Here is a 24,021-nt window from a genome sequence, read left to right as displayed (position 1 = left end):
ATCGGGTTTTGGTCACCTCCCTAATCAAGGCCCTTGTCCCCCGATTGCTCAGTTTGGCCGGGCAGCCAGCTCTAGGAAGAGCCTTGGTGGTTCCAAATTTCTTCCATTTAAAGAATGATGGAGGCCACTGTGTTCTTGGGGACCTTCAATGCTGCAGAAATGTTTTGGTATACTTCCCCAGATCTGTGCCTCGACACAAGCTCCTGTCTCAGAGCTCTACAGACAATTCCATCGACCTAATGGCTTGGTTTTTGCTCTGACATGCACTGTTAACTCTGGGACTTTATATAGACAGGTGTGTATCTTTTCAAATCATGTCCAATCAATTGAATTTACCACATGTGGACTCTAATCAAGTTGTAGAAATATCTCAAGGATTATCAATGGAAACAGGATGCACCTGAGCTCAACGTCAAGTCACATTGTAAAGGATCTTATGTAAATAAGTTATTTCTGTTTTTTTATTTATACATTTGCTAAAATTTAGAACAACCTGTTTTTGCTTTGTCATTATGGGGTATTGTGTATAGCTTGCTGAAGATTTTTTATTTATTTAATCCATTCTAGAATAAGGCTGTAATGTAACAAAATGTGTAAAAAGTCAAGGTGTCTGAATATGTTCGAAGTCATTCCAAAGGGTAGGTTTAACAGAGCAAATGAAGTGTAACCTTACTTTGTCATACATCATCAATGAATCTATTAAAGTCCTCAACAGCTATTGTTTCAATTTAACCCAGAGTTCAACAACAAATAGGCAATAGATACAGTATAGGCATAGGGTTTCAAGCTTTGGTTGATTAAAATGTCAAATGCAATCAAACTTTATTTAAAGTGGATTTAACGTTTTATTAGATTAGATTTTATTCCTTTTCTTTAATTAAGATTTTTGGTTGAGATGGAGACATATACAGTACAGTGCTCTCAGTAATTATTGGGACAGTAAAGCATTTTTTCTTCTTTTGTCTCTATACTCCAAATGTTTTCATTTGTAATCAATAAATTACTATGAGGTTAAAGTGCATATCGGGTGAACCGTTTAGAAATTGCAGCAATTTTAGCCTCCCCCGTTTTAGGGGAGCAAAAGTATTGGGAAGAATTCACTGTGCATTATGTGTATTAAAGTAGTAAAATATTAAGTATTTTGTCCCGTATTCATAGCACGCAATAACTAGAATATGTTTCTAAACACTTCTACATTCATGTGGATGCTATCATAATTACAGAAAATCCTGAATGAATCGGGAATAATGATGAGTGAAAACTGAACCAGGGTCTGTATTGACACCTCAAGCACTGAGATGCAAAGCCTTAGACCATTGCGCCACTCGGGAGACATGCTTACCCTCTCACCATTACAATAAGAAGGGAGATTAGCATTTTTTTGTGGTGGTATGATATTTGTGAGTCTGTAACTTTCTCACTCATCATTCTTCACAATTCATTCAGGATTATCCATAATTATTGTCGCAACCACATTCATGTAGAATTGTTTCTAAACACATTCTATTTCTACTTAATAAAGCTATTTTATTGATAGGAGTGGGAAAAATGTGCTCGTGGTTGTGCATTGATAATAAGCACACCAAAGCACACTACAGTTGGTATTTACATGCTAACTTTACATGGATGAAGCCTGAGCTGGAATGTGAAGCTAACTGAAGCTTGTTAGCTTTAGAAAAACCTGAATAGATCTAGCTTGCTTCGTCAGATACTCCTCTGGTATGACATCAACCCATGCTTTGGTTTTGTTTACCTGGCCACTAGCTGATTTGCTAACTTTTTAGAATTTGTGCCTCAAATCCAATGCAAGTCAACTGTACCTATACTAGTATTTTCACACTTCATGTCCAAATCATCCTAAAGTATACAAAAATGTATTGTGTAACTCAATGATGTTACTTCTAGATTATTTTGATATGAAGCGTGAACATGCTATTATAGATACCAAAGACTTGATTTGGAGTTATGCCACAAATGCTAAAAAGTTTACATTTGAAACATGGTGGCCATGGTGGCCATGTGAACAAAACCAAAGCATGGGTTTCTGTCATGCCTGGTCCATAGACTGGTTACAGGGTATGAAAACCAATATGTAATTGTGTAATCCCTTTAAACAATGGGGGGGAGGGTTTAAAAAGCAGCAACAGAACCATCTAGTGGTCAGAACATGGTAATATCAGGATGGAGGATGGGACATAAGCCTAACAACTTCACTGACTAATTTCTCTGAACAGGTGAAAAAAAACATCACCATATTCACTGAGAATACATTACATAAGATGCAATAACAATTTAAGAACAATCTGAGATGGTTGGTGTCATGGCTTGCTGAAATGACATGGAATGACCCTCCAGCTGGCTGTACTAGCATTGTAGAATTATTAGACACAGCCAACCACCCAAGCATTCCTCTGTCATATTTCTCTTTCTATTCCTCTCTCACTATACCCCACTATCATCATCCTTCTCTCACTATAATTCTCTCTCTGTCCCTCTCACTATATCACTCTCTTCTCATCGTTCTTTTACAACAATCAATGTACACACAATATCCCATAATGATAATGCAAAAAAGGTTTTTCAAAATTTTTGCAAATGTATGAAGACCCTTTACTTAGTACTTTGTTCAAGCACCTTTGGCCAATCAATTGAATTTACCACAAGTGGCCTCCAATCCTGTTGTAGAAACATCTCAAGTATGATCAATGGGAACAGGATGTACCTGAGCTCAATTTCGAGTCTCAGAGCAAAGGGTCTGCATGCTTATGTAAATAAGGTATTTATGTTTTTTATTTTTAATACATTTGTAAGAATACATTTTTTTTCTTTTTGTCATTATGGGATATTGTGTGTTGATTGATGAAGGAAAACAATTATTTAATCCCTTTTAGAATAATGTTGTAATTTAACAAAATGTTGAAAAAGTCAAGGGGTCTGAATATTTTCCAAATGCAATGTACATCTCGTTCTAACCATTCGTCTCTCACTATATACAGTATCTTTCCTCATCCCCCTCTCCCATTACCTACCTCTACTTCATTCTACAATCCTCATCTCAATTCTTTGTTTCTATTCTTTCTCAATCTCTACCTCTATCCTTTTGTTAAATCCCCATCTCTAATTCATTTTAGGGAGTTTCCATGAGCTCTCCATCCACTTACACGAATACTCCTCCATCAGTGTTCATACCACCAGAACTCCCCCTCTCATATGTAGACTGTCATCTATAGAGAGAGCAGGGGAAATCAGAAGCTCAGGTTTCATATCTCATTTAATACACACAAGGATATGAGAAACACTCAAAGATAAAATGTCAAGATGCACCACTAAGCCACCTGCACTATAATGGCACTAGAACTTGAAGTTGAGGATTCACAGTCTCAAAAAGGATTTGCACTAGAACATGGACAGATGAACCCTCTGAAGAATGTCACTGCAGGAGAACAACTATAAGGGCATTTAAAACCAGGTACCCAGTACCCAGTTTTCTAAGACCACTCAAAAAGCCCAAAGTGCATGCAGTGTTCTGAGCTAGAGTATACTGGTACTATGTGCAAGTGCCTGAAGAATAAGGGTAAATACTATGTACTCTTCAGCCATGATAAAACAGTGGGGAACTTCAATAGTTCCAGGAAAGATAGTTCCAAGATGTCACTTCAGGTGGGCAGCCACTTCTGTTGAGTGACTACAGTGTCATTAAGAATGTCCAGATGGCATGAGAGCCACTGGAGCTCCAGTCCAGTACACCAGCAGAAGGCCTGGTCGGAGCAGGTACAGTGCAGGACTGTCTGTCATCCTGCAGCTAGCATTCCTGTAGCACAGCTCTCACCTGGGTCAACAAGTCAAGACCACAGCCACACTGACACAGATCCAGGTCTCTGGACTGTCTTTCTACACAGTCCATTACATAATCCCAGGATCACAGAAAGCACATCGAGTCCCAATAGGATAACTATATCATAATGTTATGTGTCTGCTCTCGTGTGATTTGTCTCGACAGATACAGTACCAGCAGTGCTACAGTAGATCACCATCATCCCTCTACAATGGGCACAGGACTTTAGTGTTTATTACAGCCCTTATTACAGAGCCTTGCACAGCTGTAGATGTAGCTCTGTCTACTAGTTCCACTAGCAGTGCGTGTGATGGGGCTCTCTCTCTGTGTGTGTGTGTGTGTGTGTGTGTGTGTGTGTGTGTGTGTGTGTGTGTGTGTGTGTGTGTGTGTGTGTGTGTGTGTGTGTGTGTGTGTGTGTGTGTGTGTGTGTGTGTGTGTGTTGACTACATGGAGGGGGAGTCAGACTCAGCAGGGAGTCAGACTTAGCAGTGCTGAAGGGAGAGAGATGGATAGAGGAGAAAGAGACTCTTCATGCCTCTTCCATTCCTTTAAAGTCTCAGCACTTTTAACTTAAATATGGCCAAAGAGAGGGGAACGTTTTGAATTATGGATAACTTGGTCTGTTTGAGACTCGGTCTGTACTTTCAAGGGAAGAAAAAACAACCCAAGTATGTCTTTTAAAATGATATGGGCTAGGGGATAGGAGATGGTCTGAGGGGTTTGTGTAAGGCAGAGGAGTTGATTCTTTGCATGATTCCACTGGGGACAGTCAGCGCTGCATGGATGTCCTGTCAGTCTGGCGGCTGGGGTGAATGTGATGAAGTAAATTCCTGTCAACTTAATTCACCCAACAAATTCAACTTTAGGCAAGAAGCCCCGAATTCCAACGATGTACGGTGCATTCGGAAAGTATTCAGATCCCTTCACGTTTTTCACTTTTTGTTACATTACATCTAAAATTAATTAAATAAATACAAAATCTCATCAATCTACACACAATACCCCATAATGACAAAGTGGAAACAAGTTTTTAAACATAAAAATAAAATACAGAAATACTTTTTTTTACACATCCTGTTTCCATTGATAATCCTTGAGATGTTACTACAACTTGATTGGAGTCCACGTGGTAAATTAAATTGACTGAACATAATTTGGAAAGGCACACACCTATCTATATAAGGTCCCACCGTTGAGAGTGCACGTAGAGCAATAATCAAGCCATGAGATCGAAGGAATTGTCCGTAGAGTTTTGAGACAAAATTGTGTCTAGGCACAGATCTGGGGAAGATCCACAGATCCAAAACATTTCAGCATTGAAGGTTCCCAAGAACACAGTGGCCTTCATCATTTTTTTAAATGAACAAGTTTGGAACCACCAAACTGAGCAATCAGGGGAGAAGGGCTTTGGTTGGGGAGGTGACCAAGAACCTGATGGTTACTCTGACAGAGCTCCAGAGTTCCTCTCTGGAGATGGGAGAACATTCCAGAAGGACAACCATCTCTGCAGAACTTCACCAATCTGGCCACTCTACCATAAAGGCGAGACGGAAGCCACTCCTCAGCAAAAGGCACATGACAGCCTGCTTGGAGTTTGCCAAAAAGCACCTAAAGGACTCTCAGACCATGGGAAACAAGATTCTCTGGTCTGATGGAACCAAGATTGAAAGCTTTGGCCTGAATGCCAAGCATCACCTCTGGAGGAAACCTGGCACCATCCCTATGCTGAAGAATGGTGGTGGCAGCATCATGCTGTGGGGATGTTCTTCAGCGACAGGGACTGGGAGACTAGTCAGGACCTAGGGAAAGATGAACGGAGCAAAGTACAGAGAGATCCTTGATGAAAACCTGCTCCAGAGTGCTCAGGACCTCAGACAGTGGTGAAGGTACATCTTCCAGCAGGACAATGACCCTAAACACACAGCCACGACAATGCAAGAGTGGCTTCGGAACAAGTCCTTGAAGGTCCTTGAGTGGCCCAGCTAGAGCCTGGACTTAAACCCGATCTAACATCTCTGGAAGACCTGAAAATAGCTTTGCAATGACGCTCCTCGACTAACCTGATAGAGCTTGAGAGGATCTGCAGAGAATAATGGGGGGAGAAACTCCACAAATACAGGTGTGCCAAGCATGTTCCGTCATACCCAAAAAGAATCAAGGCTGCAGTCGCTGCCAAAGGTGCTTCAACAAAGTACTAAGTAAAGGGTCTGAATTAGAGAACCTTCCTTCCTGGTACGGCAACTGCACCTCCCGCAACCGTAAGGCTCTCCAGAGGGTGATGCGGTCTGTCCAACGCATTATCAGGGGCAAACTACCCACCCTCAAGGACACCTACAGCACCCGATTTCAAGGGAAGGCCAAAAAGATCGTCAAGGACATCAACCATCTGAGCCACTACCATCCAGAAGACAAACTCAGTACAAGTTCATCAAAGCTGGGACCGAGAGACTGAAAAACAGCTTCTATCTCAAGGTCATCAGACTGTTAAACAGCCATCACTACTACATTAGAGGCTGCTGCCTACATGTATAGACTAAGAATCACTGGCCACATTAAGGAATGGAACAATAGGCACTTTAATAATGTTTACATATCTGGCATTACACATATCATATGTAAATACTGTATTCTATGGTATCTAAGTGACTTAATGTTTACATATCTGGCATTACACATATCATATGTAAATACTGTATTCTATGGTATCTAAGTGACTTAATGTTTACATATCTGGCATTACACATATCATATGTAAATACTGTATTTTATTGTATCTAAGTGACTTAATGTTTACATATCTGGCATTACTCATCTCATGTGTATATACTGTTTTCTATACTATTATACGGTATCTCATTCACATAATAATGCTTACATATGTTGCATTACTCATCTCATATGTACAGTATATACTGTTTTTCTATACTATTCTACATACGCTGCTGCTTTTGTCTTATCTATCCTGTTGCCTAGTCACTTTACCCCTACTCCTACCCAGTGCTTAAACTCTTAGTTTTGGACTGTTTCGTTCTGGGGCCTATTTGCCAGGATCTGGTACCTCTCATGGCATGAAACAAAAAATTATATCACAGAGCTAGAATGCGATTCACTTTATATGATCTCCCTCTCTCTGCTCTGATAGACATGAGCCTGTATCTCTCATCTCTCCAGCGTAGCACTTCATCATTTATTTCCTTATAGAATCATATCCTGTGGGAACCGTGCTGCAGCACCTGTGATACATTTTAATACATTTGCAAAAGTTATAGAGTTAGGCCTACTGCTGTCTGTTCAGAAAGAAAGAAAACCATTCAGAATACTACCAGGATTATGTCAATAGGCCTAATTTAGCAGTGGATCAACAGCATATTTAAATAAATAGCCGAGCTGTGAATTGTGTGTAGCCCAATCACAAGGGTTTGGAAATCTGTCAGTGAACAGCATGCAGCCAAAAAAGGCATTTTTCAAATGTTTCAAATAAAACCGTGGGAAAACACAGGTTGGAAAGCAAATGGCTCCTGCTGAAAAGAGAAGACTCGAATCTGTCTGTAGGCCACCATAATATTTTAGCAACTTCCAAATAGGCCAAGGGAACAGTAGTCTATGTTACAAAGTATAACAAGAGAGAGATAGGCATTTGGCACAAGCACATCGTGTGTTTGTCAGTGAAACTGGAATACTATTTTAGGACTATAATTTCCTCCTCATATTGTACAATATGTGTGTCATCATACACCTAGGTAGTGATGGATTCAAGACAAGGTTTCTTTTATTGATCTTAGATTCTCAGTTTGTCAGTGTCAAAGTGGTCATTACAGTGCCTTCAGTATTCATCCCCTTGACTTATTCCACATTTTGTTGTGTTACAGCCTGAATTCATAATGCATTAAATACAAATGTTTCTCACCCATCTACACACAATACTCCAGAATGCCAAAGTAAAAATATGTTTTTAGAAATGTTTGCACATTTTTGAAAATGAAATACAGAAATACTGTATCTCATTTACATAAGTATTCACACCATTGAGTCAATACTTTGTAGAAGCACCTTTGGCAGTGATTACAGCTGTGAGTCTTTCTGGCTAAGTCTCTAAGAGCTTTACATACCTGGATTGTGCAATATTTGCCCATCCTTCTTTTCAAAATTCTTCTTTCAAATTGGTTGTTGATCATTGCTAGACAATCATTTTAGGTATTGCCATAGATGTTCAAGTAGATTTAAGTCAAAACTGTAACTCGGCCACTCAGGAACATTCACTGCAGATTTGGCCTTGTGTTCTAGGTTACTGTCCTGCTGAAAGGTGAATTCATCTCCCAGTGTCTGGTGGAAAGCAGACTGAACCAGGTTTTCCTCTAGGATTTAGACTGTGCTGAGCTCCATTCCCTTTATTTTTGTATCCTGAAAAACTCCCCAGTCCTTAACGATTACAAGCGTACCCATAACATGATTGTCACGTATACTCCCTCTCCGGCCACTAGGTCATCAGGCTGCTGGATATCCCTCACACCATCGTCCTTGTCACCATCGTCAAGCGCATCAGTGCCTCATGACACTCACCTGGACTCCATCACGTCCTTGATTATCTTCCCTATATCTGTCACTTCCCTTGGTTCTTTCCTTTGGTGTTATTGACTCAGTTTCATGTCGGTGTGTTGCCTGTGTTCCATGTTTATTGTTTTGTTTATTTATTAAAACACTCACTCCCTGTACTTGCTTCCCGACCTTCAGCGCACTCATTACAGAATAACATCTCACCTAAGGGAAGCATCAGGGAGTGTTTATTGTTTTTGTGTCGGGAGCCTCTACAGGTTCCCCTGCCTCGTCGGGCTTTCATGCCTCAGTCGGCTCGTCGGACTTTCATACATCAGCCGGATTGCCACGCTCCCCTGCCTCAGCCGGCTCGTCAGGCTATCATGCCTCTGTCGGATCGCCAGGCTCCCCTGCTTCCACCGGCTCGTCAGGCTCTCATTCCTCAGCCAGATCGCCAGGCTCCCCTGACTCAACTGATCTGTTAGGTTCCCGCACCCCAGCCGGCTCGACAGGTTCCCACGCCTCAGCCGGCATGACATGTTCCTGCGCTTCAGCAGGGGGTGACCGGTCCGCTCCTGATCCCCTGGTTCTCCTGAACTTACAGTTGAAGTCGGAAGTTTACATATACCTTAGCCAAATACATATAAACTCAGTTTTTCACAATTCCTGACATTTAATCCTAGTAAACATTCCCTGTATTCGGGAGTTAGGATCACCACTTTATTTTAAAAATGTGAAATGCCAGAATAATAGTGGAGAGAATGAATTATTTCAGATTTTATTTACTTCATCACATTCCCAGTGGGTCAGAAGTTTACATACACTCAATTAGTATTTGGTAGCATTGCCTTTAAATTGTTTAACTTGGATCAAACTTTTTGGGTAGCCTTCCCCAAGCTTTCCACAATAAGTTTGGTGAATTTTGGCCTATTCCTCCTGACAGAGCTGGTGGAACTGAGTCAGGTTTGTAGGCCTCCTTGCTCGCACACGCTTTTTCAGTTCTGCCACACATTTTCTATAGGATTGAGGGCAGAGCTTTGTGATGGCCACTCAAATACCTTGACTTTGTTGTCCTTAAGCCAATTTGACAGAATTTTGGAAGTATGCTTGGGGTTTGTCCATTGTCCATTTGGAAGACCCATTTGCGGCCAAGCTTGAACTTCCTGACTGATGTCTTGAGATGTTGCTTCAATATATACACATAGTTTTCCTCTCCATGATGCCATCTATTTTGTGAAGTACAGCAGTCCCTCCTGCAGCAAAGCACCCCCACAGCAAGATGCTGCCCCCCCCCGTGCTTCATGGTTGGGATGGTGTTCTTCGACTTGCAAGCATCCCCCTTCTTCCTCCAAACACAACGATGGTCATTATGGCAGTTCTATTTTTGTTTCATCAGATCAGAGGACATTTCTCCAACGAGTACGATCTTTGTCCCGATGTGCAGTTGCAAACCATAGTTGGGCTTTCTTATGGCGGTTTTGAAGCAGTGGCTTCTTCCTTGCTGAGCGGCCTTTCAGTTATGACAATATAGGACTCTTTTTACTGTGGATATAGATACTTTTGTACCTGTTTCCTCCAGCATCTTCACATAGTCCTTTGCTGTTGTTCTGTGATTGATTTGCACTTTTCGCACCAAAGTACATTCATCTCTAGGAGACAGAACGCGTCTCCTTCCTGAGCGGATAACGGCTGTGTGGTCCCATGGTGTTTATACTTGCGTACTATTGTTTGTACAGATGAACGTTGTACCTTCAGACGTTTAGAAATTGCTCCCAAGGATGAACCAGGCTTTGAACCAGATTTTTTTCTGAGGTCTTGGCTCGATTTCTTTTGATTTTCCCATGATGTCAAGCAAAGAGGCACTGAGTTTGAATGTAGGCCTTGAAATACACCCACAGGTACACCTCCAATTGACTCAAATGATGTCAATTAGCTGTCATGTCTTTGGCATCATTAAACTCTGTAATTATTATTACGCAATAATGTAATTAAATAGGAAGTCTGGGCATCAAGGAAAATATTCAGATTACAAAGTAAAAATTTTCCTAATATAACTTTGCAGATATGTTAATATCTAATCAATTAGTCTTCTGATTAATGACTTATTCTTTATTTTACCTCACCTCACGTCTAGTCTCATTCCAAACATCGTAAATTGTTGGTTATCTGCACAAACCCAGTCTTAACTATGAATCACCCATACATCAATTGTCTTAAATAATTTATTTACTAACTAAGTTATTCACAGAAAGGCATAGACAAACAGTAGATAGTTACAAGGAAATGATAACGGAGTTTCCCTAGTGGGATAAACCGGTATCGTAGCTTGGTGGACGAAAAGGGAAGTGGGGGTTACCTGAGATGAGACACTACAAAGTTGATAATTATAACAATTGAAATGCTAATCCTTTGCACATGAACGCTCACTCATTCGGGAATAATTGCAATCAATATATATATTTATGCTGAGTGTTTGGTCGGGATCTCTGTTGAAAAATGTGTTTCTTTTGGAGAGTCTGTCCTCTGTCTTGCTCTCTCTGGTGTGGTTAGAATGGATAGTTCAGAGTGACATTCATTCATATCATTATAGAATAGGTGTTTCGGCAGTTGTCGGTCTTCGTGTTCAATGATACCGAATTCCTAGCTGCAGACTTGTAATTATTATCAAAGACTTGTTCTTATTCTGTCGGTATCGATAGTCTAAGAGTTTAACCACGTGGGATGGTTAAAAGATTCAGCAGTCTGGTCTCAAACCGGCCCTCTCGTTATCAAGGTAAGCTGGTCTGCAATCTTTGTCCTCTCTTCATTGAGAGAAACATGGTCTGGTGATAGAAAACCCGGGTGGGGGTTTTATTCGGAAGCGCAGAAAAGGACCTGTCCCAGGATGCCCGACCATAACTGTGCTCATGGACGGTCCTCTGATTTAGTTCAACTCCAAAGGGAATTGGAGTTTCCTTCATTAAACAGTCCAAAATCACATTACACAATTTCACAAACAGTATCATCCTCACTCATTCATCTTATACAACAATTAGATGTACGTCTCATGACCGAGGTTATTATATAAACAGTGTTATGGTAATGTGGCCGTATTGGCTCCCATGAGTTTCACAGCATTGTACCAAACGGATTCTTCACTGATCTTTTATACCTTCTCCAGAACATAAATGTTGTTCGGACCTCAAGTTCTGTGAGGTAGAAGAAATTCCTTTGTTCTCTCTATGAAACTTCACTCTCTTTCTATACTGTGGCCATGAGGAGATAATCTCCTCCAGGAATTTACAACCTTTCTGACCACAGCAGCCTGGTTGTAGGAGACAGGGGGTACGGGGATTGTGCATAGAAAAGGGCTGGTGCAGAGGGAGGGGGGGGGGGTACTGCTCGCTGCATCCAAAGAGGGCAACGTCATGTCATAGCCTATCGGAAGCTTCTAAAGCCATGACATAATTTTCTGGAATTTTCCAAGCTGTTTAAAGGCACAGTCAACTTACTCTATGTAAACTTCTGACCCACTGAATTTAATACAGTGAATTATAAGTGAAATAATCTGTCTGGAAACAATTGTTGGAAAAATTACTTGTGTCATGCACAAAGTAGATGTCCTAACCGACTTGCAAAAACTATAGTTTGTTAACAAGAAATTTGTGGAGTGGTTGAAAAATGAATTTTAATGATTCCAACCTAAGTTTATGTAAACTTCTGACCTCAACTGAATTTAGGCTTGCCATATCAAAGGGGTTAAATACTTATTGAATCAATACATTTCAGCTTTTCATTTAAAAATAAATACAATTATTCCATGTTGACATTATGGGGTATTGTGACTAGGTCAGTGACCAATACTGAAAGCACAGTAGCTACCTCAATTACCTGGTACCCCTACATTTTTACTCAGTACTGGTACTCCCTGTATATAGCTGTGTTTTTTTTACTCATTCTTGTTATTTGTTGTTCACTGTGTATTTATTCCTTGTGTCAAAATTGTTAAAAATATTTTACTCTGCATTGTTGGAAAATTACCCGTAAGTAAGCATTTCCCTGTTACTCTACACCTGTTATTTACGAAGCATGCAACAAATAACGTTTTATTTTATTTGACGCACACACACGCACACACACACACTTACACTGTCACACCTTCTCCCCTTAATTCTCTTTCACTGCTCTCTATACGCTCTTTCTCCATCTCCATCTCCACCTCACGTCTTCCCCTGTCCTCATTCTCCTCTAGCCTCAGGTGAAAGCTGTGGCACTTCAAAGTCCATTTCACTGGCAAAAACAGATCAAAAGACATAAAAGTCCCCAAAAGAGAGAGGGAGAGAAATGAATACAGAGACACAGATAAAAGAGAGAGCAAGACAGTAAAGTACACTCTTTGAAAAAAAGGTGTTATCTACAGTGGTCCCTCCTTTAAAAGTTGCTAGCTTACACCGCGGGATTTAGAGCTACCCAGCGTCACGGCTTCATTGCTCCAGACCACTGCAAGGGGGAGTTGGAGCACTCATTATGCAATTGGGTCCCAAGGTTTCAGGGAGGCTGGTAGCCTAGTGGTTAGGGCGTTGGGTTAATAACTGAAATGTTGCAAGATCGAATCCCTGAGTGGACAAGGTAAAAATCTGTCATTCTGCCCCTGAACTCGGCACTTAACCTACTGTTCCTCGACTATCATTGAAAATAAGAATTTGTTCTTAACTGACATGCCTAGTTAAATAAAGGTATTAGTTTTAAAACAAAATATTGACAGGTTCCAATGATGAATTCGATGTAAGTCGCTGCTGACTTTTTTCAGCGAAGATGGCTGAAGCAAATGTAAGTAACTACGAGTCAAGTTAAAAATGTACAATTGAGAGGAATATGTTAGTTACGTAGAGAAACGATTGTGCATATTTTTTTGTCATGAAGTTAATTTACGTAAATCGCTATTTAGCAAGTTAGCTGACTAGCTTACATTAGCCAGCTAGCTAGCTAGTGTTATGACATGAGTATGACATTGTAATTCATGTTGTTTAATGTTTTAGGGACTCTTGAGAAAACCAGAAAACCAGGCTGTCCTCTTGTGGAACAGTGGATGTAAAGAATCTAGCTAGCTAAAGCATTTATTGCAAATTGAATGTACAATTGTGTAAGCTTGCCTTGCTTATATTTTAGTAGAAGTATCATAGCTAGCTATTTACTTGCTATTTACTTGCTTATTGTGTCACGGAGGATAAAAATAACTGTATGCCTATGGATGTATAGCTAGCTACAGTATGTAACAGATCTGTGTATGGACCCTAAAACGTTTGGTATGAATATTAGTTCAGAACCTATCTATGAACCTCAGCTATCATAGTTGTTGTATCAACTTAAAGTCTGAATGGCAATAATGAAGCCTATGGATTGAGTAGAATATAATAACTTTATTGTGCCAAGAATGCAAGTCCTATATACATGTATTTATTACCACGCATGAGTTCCCCCCATTGTGGCCTGTACATTGAATATATTTATTGATCATGTACTCTTTTTTGGCAAATAAATGTGCAGTTTAGGTATGAATCTCTGTGAGACATTCTTTTTCAGTCATATCCAATACCAAGTGTATCAAACTCCATTCTTTGAATAATGCTGTGTCTGCATGTATGTATAACAATTATACACTTCAACAGTGTTTACCACTCCTGGGACATCAGTGATTACACATTGTAACTATACAATAAACTAGAAGCATGATTTAAGTAAAGGCTGATTTGTAATTCATATATACAGAAAAGAAAACATTAAACCACACTTCCTATGCATATCTAACTCCCTTCATCTGCATTAATCTGAGGACACAAGATAGGTGTAGTATTTCAATGAGATACTTAATTCCACCCAGTGGATAATGTAAAATGCTTTATTGGAATTTCATTATCCAGGTGTTATAAATACATAATATATGCATTATACATATTATAATTGTAATATTCTGTGGAAGACGGCGTTCATCACCGCTGGGGGTCACTACGAATGCCTGGTTATGCTCTACGTTCTCAACAATGCTCTCGCAGTCTTCCAGTCCTTCATGAATGAAGGTTTCCAGGACTTGATCAACCAGTTCCTCATCGTGTACATTGACAATATCTTGATCTACTCACTAAAGACACCTTTTGCCTATTCCCTGCCTGTACATCAGATGTCCTGTTATCTACGTATTGCCTGATCTCCCAGACGACTTTACTAACCTTTTCCCTGCCTGTACTGTTACCACTTTTGGAGCCCCTGTATATGACCTTCTGCCTGCCCCTGGACCCAGTTACCTGCCTCCTCCTGTGGTCCTTTGCAAAAAACACCTGCGGCGCCCTGCGCTTGAAACCATCTCTCTGTCTCCACTTGTATTCATTACAAGCATATGATTAAGGAATTACAGTGCTACCCTAATATTTTCTCAGTTCATCACAATTACATAGTGTCTCTAGCGGTGTCTCCTGACCAGCCTTGGGCCGCCAGTTGACCCAAAGGTTATCTTAAGAGTGGGTGAGGTGGCGATGACTGGACTGGCTTCCTCTCTCACATCAAAACATACCCACAGACTAGAGACAGATTGATAGAGAGAGCATGATTTAGATATGTTTCTTTTTAATTCTAACACAGTCAGTCATCATAATCATTAGGAGTTGAAATTCTAAACTGACCTTGGATTATTAACTCTGGAACTACTACATCTCTATCTGTATTTCAATGTAAAGTAACTATTTAATAATACTTCCTGTTGACCTGACCAAGTGACCTCTCATCTATGATCATGCTGTACCCTCAATGTCAGTCAGGTCAGATGCGGGAGGGGTTTACTGTAACGACGTTCTTCGTTTGTCGAAAGAGAGTCGGACCGAAATGCAGCATGTTTGTTACTCATGTTTTAATAGTGAAAACAAATAACGAAGCTATACATGAAATAACGAATAAATACAAAACAACAAAACGGAACGTGAAACCTATTACAGCCTGACTGGTGAACACTAACACAGAGACAGGAACAATCACCCACGAAATACAAAGCGAAACCCAGGCTACCTAAATACGGTTCCCAATCAGAGACAACGAGAATTACCTGACTCTGATTGAGAACCGCCTCAGGCAGCCAAACCTATTTAACACACACCCCTACTCAGCTACAATCCCAAATACTACAAATCCCGATACGAAAATACAATACATAAACCCATGTCACACCCTGGCCTAACCAAATATATAACGAAAACACAAAATACAATGACTAAGGCGTGACATTTACCAACACAGCTGATATAACCTAGAGGATTTAGGGTGAAGGGGGTGAGGGATGAAGTGAAGGAGAGAGACTGTTATTGAGAAAATAAGGTAGTTAAAGATACTGTGTTCAACGGGAATCTGTGTGTGTGTAGTCTCACCTAATGTCCACTCTAAATGGCTACAGAGTACTTTATGGTGAAAAACAGACACATGAGGACAAACAATAGAAGATAATGTCATTATTATAATTTTCCATTACCAGTTCATTGTGAACTACAAAAGTATAATATCCCTGTAACAAATCACGACAACATTGGATAGACAGATACATGTGTAGCATGTGACAATAGCAGGATCATATCAAGGATAGCGTCACAAATTAATACATAAATACCACTTGAAGCCTGATGATGACTTGATCATTTGAATCCGCTATGTAGTGTTAAGGCAAAATCAAAAATATGCACCCCTTTAAGTCCCCAGGACCAGGACTGAGAACCGCTGCTCTTCATTGGGACCTCTTCATCTGCAGACAGGCTTTCATAGTTCTCTGTATCTGAGGACAGAAAACATCACAAGAAATAGACTTCATTATATTCAAATTAGACAGCACTGAATATGATATTCTCTGTCCTCACTTCTAAGGACTGAAACTACACAAAAGTACCTGCTCTATCCAGAATAGCCTACTCTCTCACGTTGACAGCTGGGCCTGCTATCCTTTCACCCTCCTCCATGGCTGTTAGCTAGCTACCTACACATGTATTATACAGTGTTAAATATTTCAAGATAGCTAGCTAATATGAAGTTCGGTAACTGGTCAAATGTATTTAACTTAGCGAGCTATCTCTACATTAGCAGCTCATTTTAATTAAAATGCACTGTAGCTAGTTACTGTAGCTAATAATACATTATTTATTTTTTTACATTTTTGAAATGTGTTCACTTACTTGAATAGGTTCTCCCAGCCATGTGGACAACTGGAAACAGGGCAGCAAAGTTTTTTTGTCACCAGAGCGGTTTAGAGCATATTACTACTTGCCTGTGAATAACCAGACCTTCATACAAACTTGATATGCCGAATTCCTGACGCACAACCGAAGGTGCTGCCCTATCCTGCCAGCATCTCCACAAGCGAGCCACTCAGGCGGAAAATGACGTGTGGAAGAGGGCGAGGAACAAGATGGGAGTAACAATCCAGGCTATTTAGGAAGTGGAAAGGGGAAAAAATATTATTATTATTATTATTAAGCCTGCATTATAATTATATAAAAGCCCCTTAGATATTCTATTTTTCGACAGCTGGAGGCATTTTGTTTTTCACAAGCGTACTGTAGCAAGCCGTAAATTCTGCAAACGACGTTTCTGAGGTGGGATATTAGCTGAAGATTAGACTACTCAACCTTTACTAAAGAATTGTCCAATAGCCGAGCTAGGTGTGAAAAAAAAAACTCCCCAACTTGCAACAAATAATTTGTTTCGACCATTCAAAGGCATTGCATCTCAGTGCAAGAGGCATTACTACAGTCCCTGATTCAAATACAGGCTGTATCACATTCGACCATGATTGGGAGTGCCATATGGCGATGCACAATTAACCCAGCGTCATCCGGGTTTGGCTGGGGTAGGCCGTCATTGTAAATAAGAATTTGTTCTGACTTTTCTAGTTAAATAAAGGTTAAATGTAAAAAACAACTGGCGGCAAGCACAGTGCAATCAATAGGAGGTGAACAGTGGCTCGTGCTGAAAATATAGCTAACTTGTTATGCAGAGTTAAAGTTAAAGATAAAGTAGAAATTCTACACCAGTCGAGCAATTCATTTCAACAATAATCTTCACTTCATTAAGTAATTAGTAAGGAATTAGGCACTTTCACATGGCTACTACAGTATGTATTGTAGGCTATGTTTTCTTGTCAGACTACAGATTAGCCTAATAAACAAATGCAAGTGGCTTATATCTTCAAAATGCTTTAAATGTTTTATTATCCAAATGTAAAAGCATATACTGTACAGTACTGTATTTCTTCATCAGCATCTTTATGCTTTCATTAATAAATGCAGATGTGGATTTAGTTATGGATCCATAACAAATTACTATGGGAAAAAATATCACTGAATTACAGAAATATTGGAACAAAGTTGCTTACTGGAAAATATTCTATCAAACACACATGGTCACGTTGTATAGCGTCATTATAGCTATTAGCAGGGCTATATTTTGGCCTTCATAAATATTATTTTGGCCTTTATTCAGATTACAATCGCTCACTTTCATTTTTTTGAAAACAAAATCATTTCCAAAATATGGTTATATATAGCCTTGCCGTCTATTTCAGCACAGAGGAGAAACTAAAATGTTCAACTACATTCCATGATATTCTTAAGATATATAGTTGAAGTCGAAAGTTTACATACATTTTAGCCAAGTACATTGAAACTCTGTTTTTCACAATTCCTGACATTTAATCATAGTAAAAATTCCCTGTCTGTCTTCGGTCAGTTAGGATCACCACTTCATTTTAAGAATGTGAAATGTCAGAATAATAGTAGAGAGAATGATTTATTTCAGCTTTTATTTCTTTCATCACATTCCCAGTGGATCAGAAGTTTACACACACTCAATTAGTATTTGGCAGGATTGCCTTTCAATTGTTTAACTTGGGTCAAACGGTTCGGGTCGCCTTCCACAAGCTTCCCACAATAAGTTGGGTGAACTTCGGCCCATTCCTCCTGACAGAGCTGGTGTAACTGAGTCAGGTTTGTAGGCCTCCTTGCTCGCACATGCTTTTTCAGTTCTGCCACAAATGTTATATGGGATTGAGGGCTTTGGGATGGCCACTCCAATATCTTGACTTTGTTGTCCTTAAGCCATTTTGACACAGTTTTGGAAGTATGCTTGGGAACATTGTCCAATGGGAAGACCCATTTGCGACCAAGCTTGAAATTCCTGACTGATGTCTTGAGATGTTGCTTCAATATATCCACATAATTTCCTTCCCTCGTGATGCTATCGATTTTTTGAAGTGCAGCAGACCCTCCTGCAGCAAAGCACCCCCACAGCATGATGCTGCCACCCCCGTACTTTACGGTTGGGATGGTGTTCTTCGGCTTGCAAGCCTCCCCCTTTTTCCTCCAAACATAACGACGGTCAATATGGCCAAACAGTTCTATTTTTGTTTCATCAGATCAGAGGACATTTCTACAAACCTACAATCTTTGTCCCCATGTGCAGTTGCAAACCGTAGTCTGGCTTTTTTATGGTGGTTTTGGAGCAGTGGCTTCTTCCTTGCTGAGCGGACTTTCAGGTTATGTCAATATAGGACTTGTTTTGCTGAGCGGCCATTCAGGTCATGTCAATATAGGACTTGTTTTTCTTGGAGATATAGGTACTTTTGTACCTGTTTCCTCCAGCATCTTCACTAGATACTTTGCTGTTGTTCTGGGATTGATTTGCATTTTTCGCACCAAAGTACGTTGATCTCCAGGGGACAGAACGCGTCCTGAGAGAAATGACGTCTGCAGTCCCAAGGTGTTTATACTTGTGTACTATTGTTTGTACAGATGAACGTGGTACCTTCAGGCATTTGGAAATTGCCCCCAAGAATGAACCAGACTTGTGGATGTCTACAATTTTTTTCTAATGTCTTGGCTGATTTCTTTTGATTTTCCCATGATGTCAAGCAAAGAGGCACTGAGTTTGAAGGTAGGCCTTGAAATACATTCACAGGTACACCTCCAATTGACTCAAATGATGTCCATTAGCCTATCAGAAGCTTCTAAAGCCATGACATCATTTTCTGGAATTTTCAAAGCTGTTTAAAGGCACAGTCAACTTAGAGTATGTAATCTTCTGACCCACTGAAATTGTGATTATGTGAATTATAAGTGACATAATCTGTCTGTAAACAATTGTTGGAAAAATGACATTTGTCATGCACAAAGTAGATGTCCTATCCGACTTGCCAAAACTATAGTTTGTTTACAAGAAATTTGTGGAGTGGTTGAAAAATGAGTTTTAATGACTCCAACCTAAGTGTATGTAAACTTACGACTTCAATTGAATATCTTGACTGAATATAAGCAAGTGATGTCTGCTAAATAATCAAGTTAGGTTTCTCCAGAAATAAATCATTCTAAATTACAAACTGGTTTTATTTACAAATGAGTGAGAATGTCTCACCCCGTGTTCAAGGACTGCCTTTTTCTCGCTCACTCTAGGCTCAATGAAAATGAAATCTCCAAAATATTGTTACTTTATAAACAAAGTGATTCTTATTATTATTAATTCATTTAGAATGATGTAAAAAAACAACGTATATTTTCTCAGATATTCTCACAGATCCTCACAGAAAATGCCCCATAGACATTAATTTAGAATCCTCCAATCCTCTAAATGTAATTATTGGTGGAGAGACATGTCATTGAAATCTTTTTTTTTTAGATATACTATTGGCCTACCATAGGCGAAATGAGTATTGGTTACACTACAATTAGGGTGTGGAAATGTTATGCCCCTTAGATATTAATTTAGAATCCTCTTATGCTGTAGCCTACTCCCGATCGTCACATTGTACAGTGCAATATTTTCCATTCCATCCTCACGGAAACCCTGAGGGTTTCATTTTTCTCGGAATAGAAACACCATAATATTAATTAAATGAATTAAGCCACATTTCTTTCATTCCCATGTACTATGTTATTACCAAAAAGGTTTTAAATTATCTAGTAACGTCAATATGGGAGAATATCAAATGTTTCTCAAAGATGCCCTCTGGTGGTCAAACTAGCACTAACTTGCATTAATGTAATAAATGGCTGACAATTAAATAACGTGCCATAGAATAATGAAGCAGCCCCCAAGGTGTGGTTCAGTATGACGCAACTTTTAAAGGAGGAACCACTGTAGAACCTAAAAGGGTTATTTGGCTGTCCTCGTAGGAGAACCATTTGAAGAACCCTTTTGGATTCCATGTAAAACCCTTTCCACAGAGGGCCTGATATCTATGACCTGATATATTTACATTAAAATCTTAAAAATTTGATGAAACACCAACAATTCACGAGCTGTAGCATCACACATTTAGCATAAATCTCTCCTTAAAGCCAATAAATCAATCACAACTTTCCCCATCTGTAAAGCAAGAGAAGTTCACCTAAATGTAATGGCTCCCCAAGGCTGCCAGGGAACAATTTGACTGTTGCACACAGCAAAAAGTAATAGACCTCCTAGACACTGAGAATAGAGTTGACCTGAACACGCCTCTCTAGTAATAGGCCACCCTGGTGACAGAGGAATAATTGGACTGTTTACAGAAAGTTGACAGTCAGACAGGCAGTTTTATAAGAGGCGGTTGGCTGACATGCATAAGATGATAAATAGGGTGTCTGGTGATAGACAGGGCGGGACAGTTGAGGGATGGAGGGATGGAGAGAGAGAGAGTTGAGAGCTGAAACAGATGGAGAAATGTCTGGAAACCATGATGTGTGCTGTCATGCCAGGCTACACCTCTGATACGTCGTCTTTGTTAAATCACCTTGTCACACTTACATGGAGAAGCTCACTGAGAAGAATCTCTCTCTTTCAATACCATAGACAAACTCTGAAGTTGAGAGATGGTAAAGAGGTGAAAAGAGAGAGAACAAACTTCCTTGTACATTATCGTTTTTGAACCCTGACTGCCCGCCCTGACCAGTTTCAATCAATAACAAAGGGGAGCATTTGTGGAATCAACACCTGATGAGATTTACTGCACATTAATATACCTGCACACAGCTCATTGTTGTCAAGCTGGCAGTCAGTGTGGACCTAACATCCACACTGAATGTGTGGAACTCCGAATGCTGCAGAATGTTCTACCTGTTGCAGCTTGATGACCTCATCACTCACCTGATGCTCTGTGATTGGAGGACGTCTGGGTCGGTGGCGTTGAGTAAGGCCACGAAGCTTCCCAGGGGTACGTTCTCCATCTTGGTGACCTGAAGGGGGTTGGGGAAGAAGACTGGTCCTTCGTTGACGTCCAGGATGGTGATGTGTACGGTGGCTGTAGAACTGGAGCCGTAGCCCACATCTGGCACCAGGGGGTCCTCGTTCTCCACCTTGATCAGCAGCGTGTGGAGCACTAAGCTCTCATAGTCTAGAGGCTGGAGGAGGAGAGGAGTGGAGAGGGGAGGAGAGGGGAGGGGAGGAGATGAGATGAGAGTGTTAATCATGTAGTTAACACTTCCACACTGAGTGGACAAAACATTAGGAAAACCTTCCTAATATTGAGTTGCACCCCCTTTTGCCCTTAAAACAGCCTCATGGACTCTGTAAGGTGTCGAATTGTTCCACAGAGATGCTGGCCTATGTTGACGCCAAAGCTTCCCACAGTTGTGTCAAGTTGCCTGGATGTCCTTGATACACATAGGAAACTGCTGTGTGTGAAAACCCAGCAGCGTTGCAGTTCTTGCCCCACTCAAACTGGAGAGCCTGTCACCTACTACCATACCCCGTTAAAATGCACTTAAATATTTTATCTTGCCCATTCACCCTCTGAATGCACAATCCATGTCTCAATTCACCCTCTGAATGCACAATCCATGTCTCAATTGTCTCAAGGCTTAAAAATCCTAATTTAACCTGTTTCTTCACCACTGATTGAAGTGGATTTAACAAGTGACATCAGTAAGGGATCATAGCTGGTCAGTCTATGCTATGGAAAGAGCAAGTGTTCCTAATGTTTTGGACTCTCAGTGTGTAACAGGTTTCTCTTATAGTATGTCAACAGTGTAGGAGAAAATTACACATGAGAGTAAAGGGGCAAACTGCAGTGTACTAGAGTGAAACATACAACGTTACCAAGGTTACAAATATCCTGTATTTCTGTATCCTGTATTGCTATATTGCATGATAACACACATTTATTGGAATAATGAGAGCAATAAAAACTGTTGGTGCGACAGGTTCTTTACTGTGCAAGCTGTATGTTCATATCTCCAGTGAATTGGCCAAATCGTGTCGTATATAATATCACCATCCAACCTGCCTGTTACAGTGACACCAAAAACACACCTTTATTAGCTATTCCATCAACAAGAGAGATGAGAGATATTTGAGAAAGATAATTAAGAGAGACATTTGAGAGATAATTGAGAGAGATATTTGAGAGAGATAATTGAGATAACTTTCAGGCCCTGTGGTTACCTTAATGAGGGAAAGCATGCCCTCATTGTTGTCAGGGTTGGTTTGGATCTCAAAGCTCTGGGTGGGGTCACCTTTGATGATGGAGTAGATGGCTCGCCACGCCCCCGTCGCAGGGTCATCTCTGTCATCCACAGTCAGGTTGACCACCACCCCTGTGGAGCCCTCATCCACATTGGCCTGGAACTGGAGGAAAAGAGCGAGACAGATGGACAAGACTGGTCAACTGACATATAGACAGCTGGTTTCTATTCAGTGGTCTGGAGCTGGAGGGACAGAAGTACACTATTGGTCAGCACATACAAGGGCATCTGGAAATGTGTCGGTTAGGTTTAAAATAAGGTTTTTGCATTCTTCATCACGTCAGTGGACTTGGCGCTGACAAGTGAGGGATAGTGTATGTTGTTTTGTTCAAGGTAGATTACCCAGTGTGAATCACGCTTCACTTGAAGTGACTTACATTTAGAGGCTATTAAACGCACAATGTTCTCTCCCTCGCATTATTCACATTTCTCGAAAGCTATTCAGTTGAACATGAATCCAGTGTCAAACTCGTCTCTCTGTCCTTCATTCCCAACACTTCCATCCCATCCCTTCACACACACGTACACACACATGTACACACACATGCACACACACACACACACACACACACACACACACACACACACACACACACACACACACACACACACACACACACACACACACACACACACGCACACAAGTACGCGCACAGCGGCTGCAAGATAATGTCTGTTTTGACAGTATTACTCAATAATTGTGCTTCTCATGTGAGTTGTCCAGGATTAAAAAGAAAGGGGAGAGAAGATAACTTTTTTGGCTTAATCTACACCATCCTCAAATTAAAGAATGCTGGAACAATTTAACTCAGGCTTTGACTAGAAGAGCAACCCAAACTGCTCTCTCTAACACCTCCCCCTCTTTACTTGAGAGATTGCTTCTCATACCCTCCCTGCTCTCTGTCTCATTCACTCACTCTTCACTCTCTCTCTGACTGACTTTCTCTCTCTCTCTCTCTCTTTAATTCAATTCAAGGGGCTTTATTGGCATGGGAAACATATGTAAACATTGTCTAAGCAAGTGAAGTAGATAATATACAAAAGTGAATTACACAATACAAATTAACAGTAAACATTACACTCAGAGAAGATCCAAAAGAATAAAGACATTAAAAATGTTGTATTATGTGTTGTAACGACTTGCAGATGGTTAAA

At 40.3% G+C, this 24,021-nt stretch overlaps 1 protein-coding gene across 1 annotated transcript in view; it reads right to left on the bottom strand.

Moving 5' to 3' along the window:
* LOC135524456 (cadherin-13-like) overlaps positions 1 to 24,021 on the bottom strand; it is a 579,537-nt gene that overhangs the window by 85,605 nt on the left and 469,911 nt on the right. Inside the window, exons 10-11 of the mRNA XM_064952007.1 lie at positions 22,787 to 22,969; positions 21,491 to 21,744 (exon numbers count right to left, since the gene is read on the bottom strand). Of these exons, the coding sequence (XP_064808079.1) occupies positions 21,491 to 21,744; positions 22,787 to 22,969 (437 nt within the window). The remainder of the gene's footprint in view (positions 1 to 21,490; positions 21,745 to 22,786; positions 22,970 to 24,021) is intronic.

Source organism: Oncorhynchus masou, chromosome 31 (genome assembly GCF_036934945.1).
Source record: "Oncorhynchus masou masou isolate Uvic2021 chromosome 31, UVic_Omas_1.1, whole genome shotgun sequence".
In the NCBI taxonomy this organism is placed as follows: Eukaryota; Metazoa; Chordata; class Actinopteri; order Salmoniformes; family Salmonidae; genus Oncorhynchus; species Oncorhynchus masou.
Note: the sequence above shows the minus strand (reverse complement) of the source record. Positions and strands in the feature narration are given on the sequence as shown.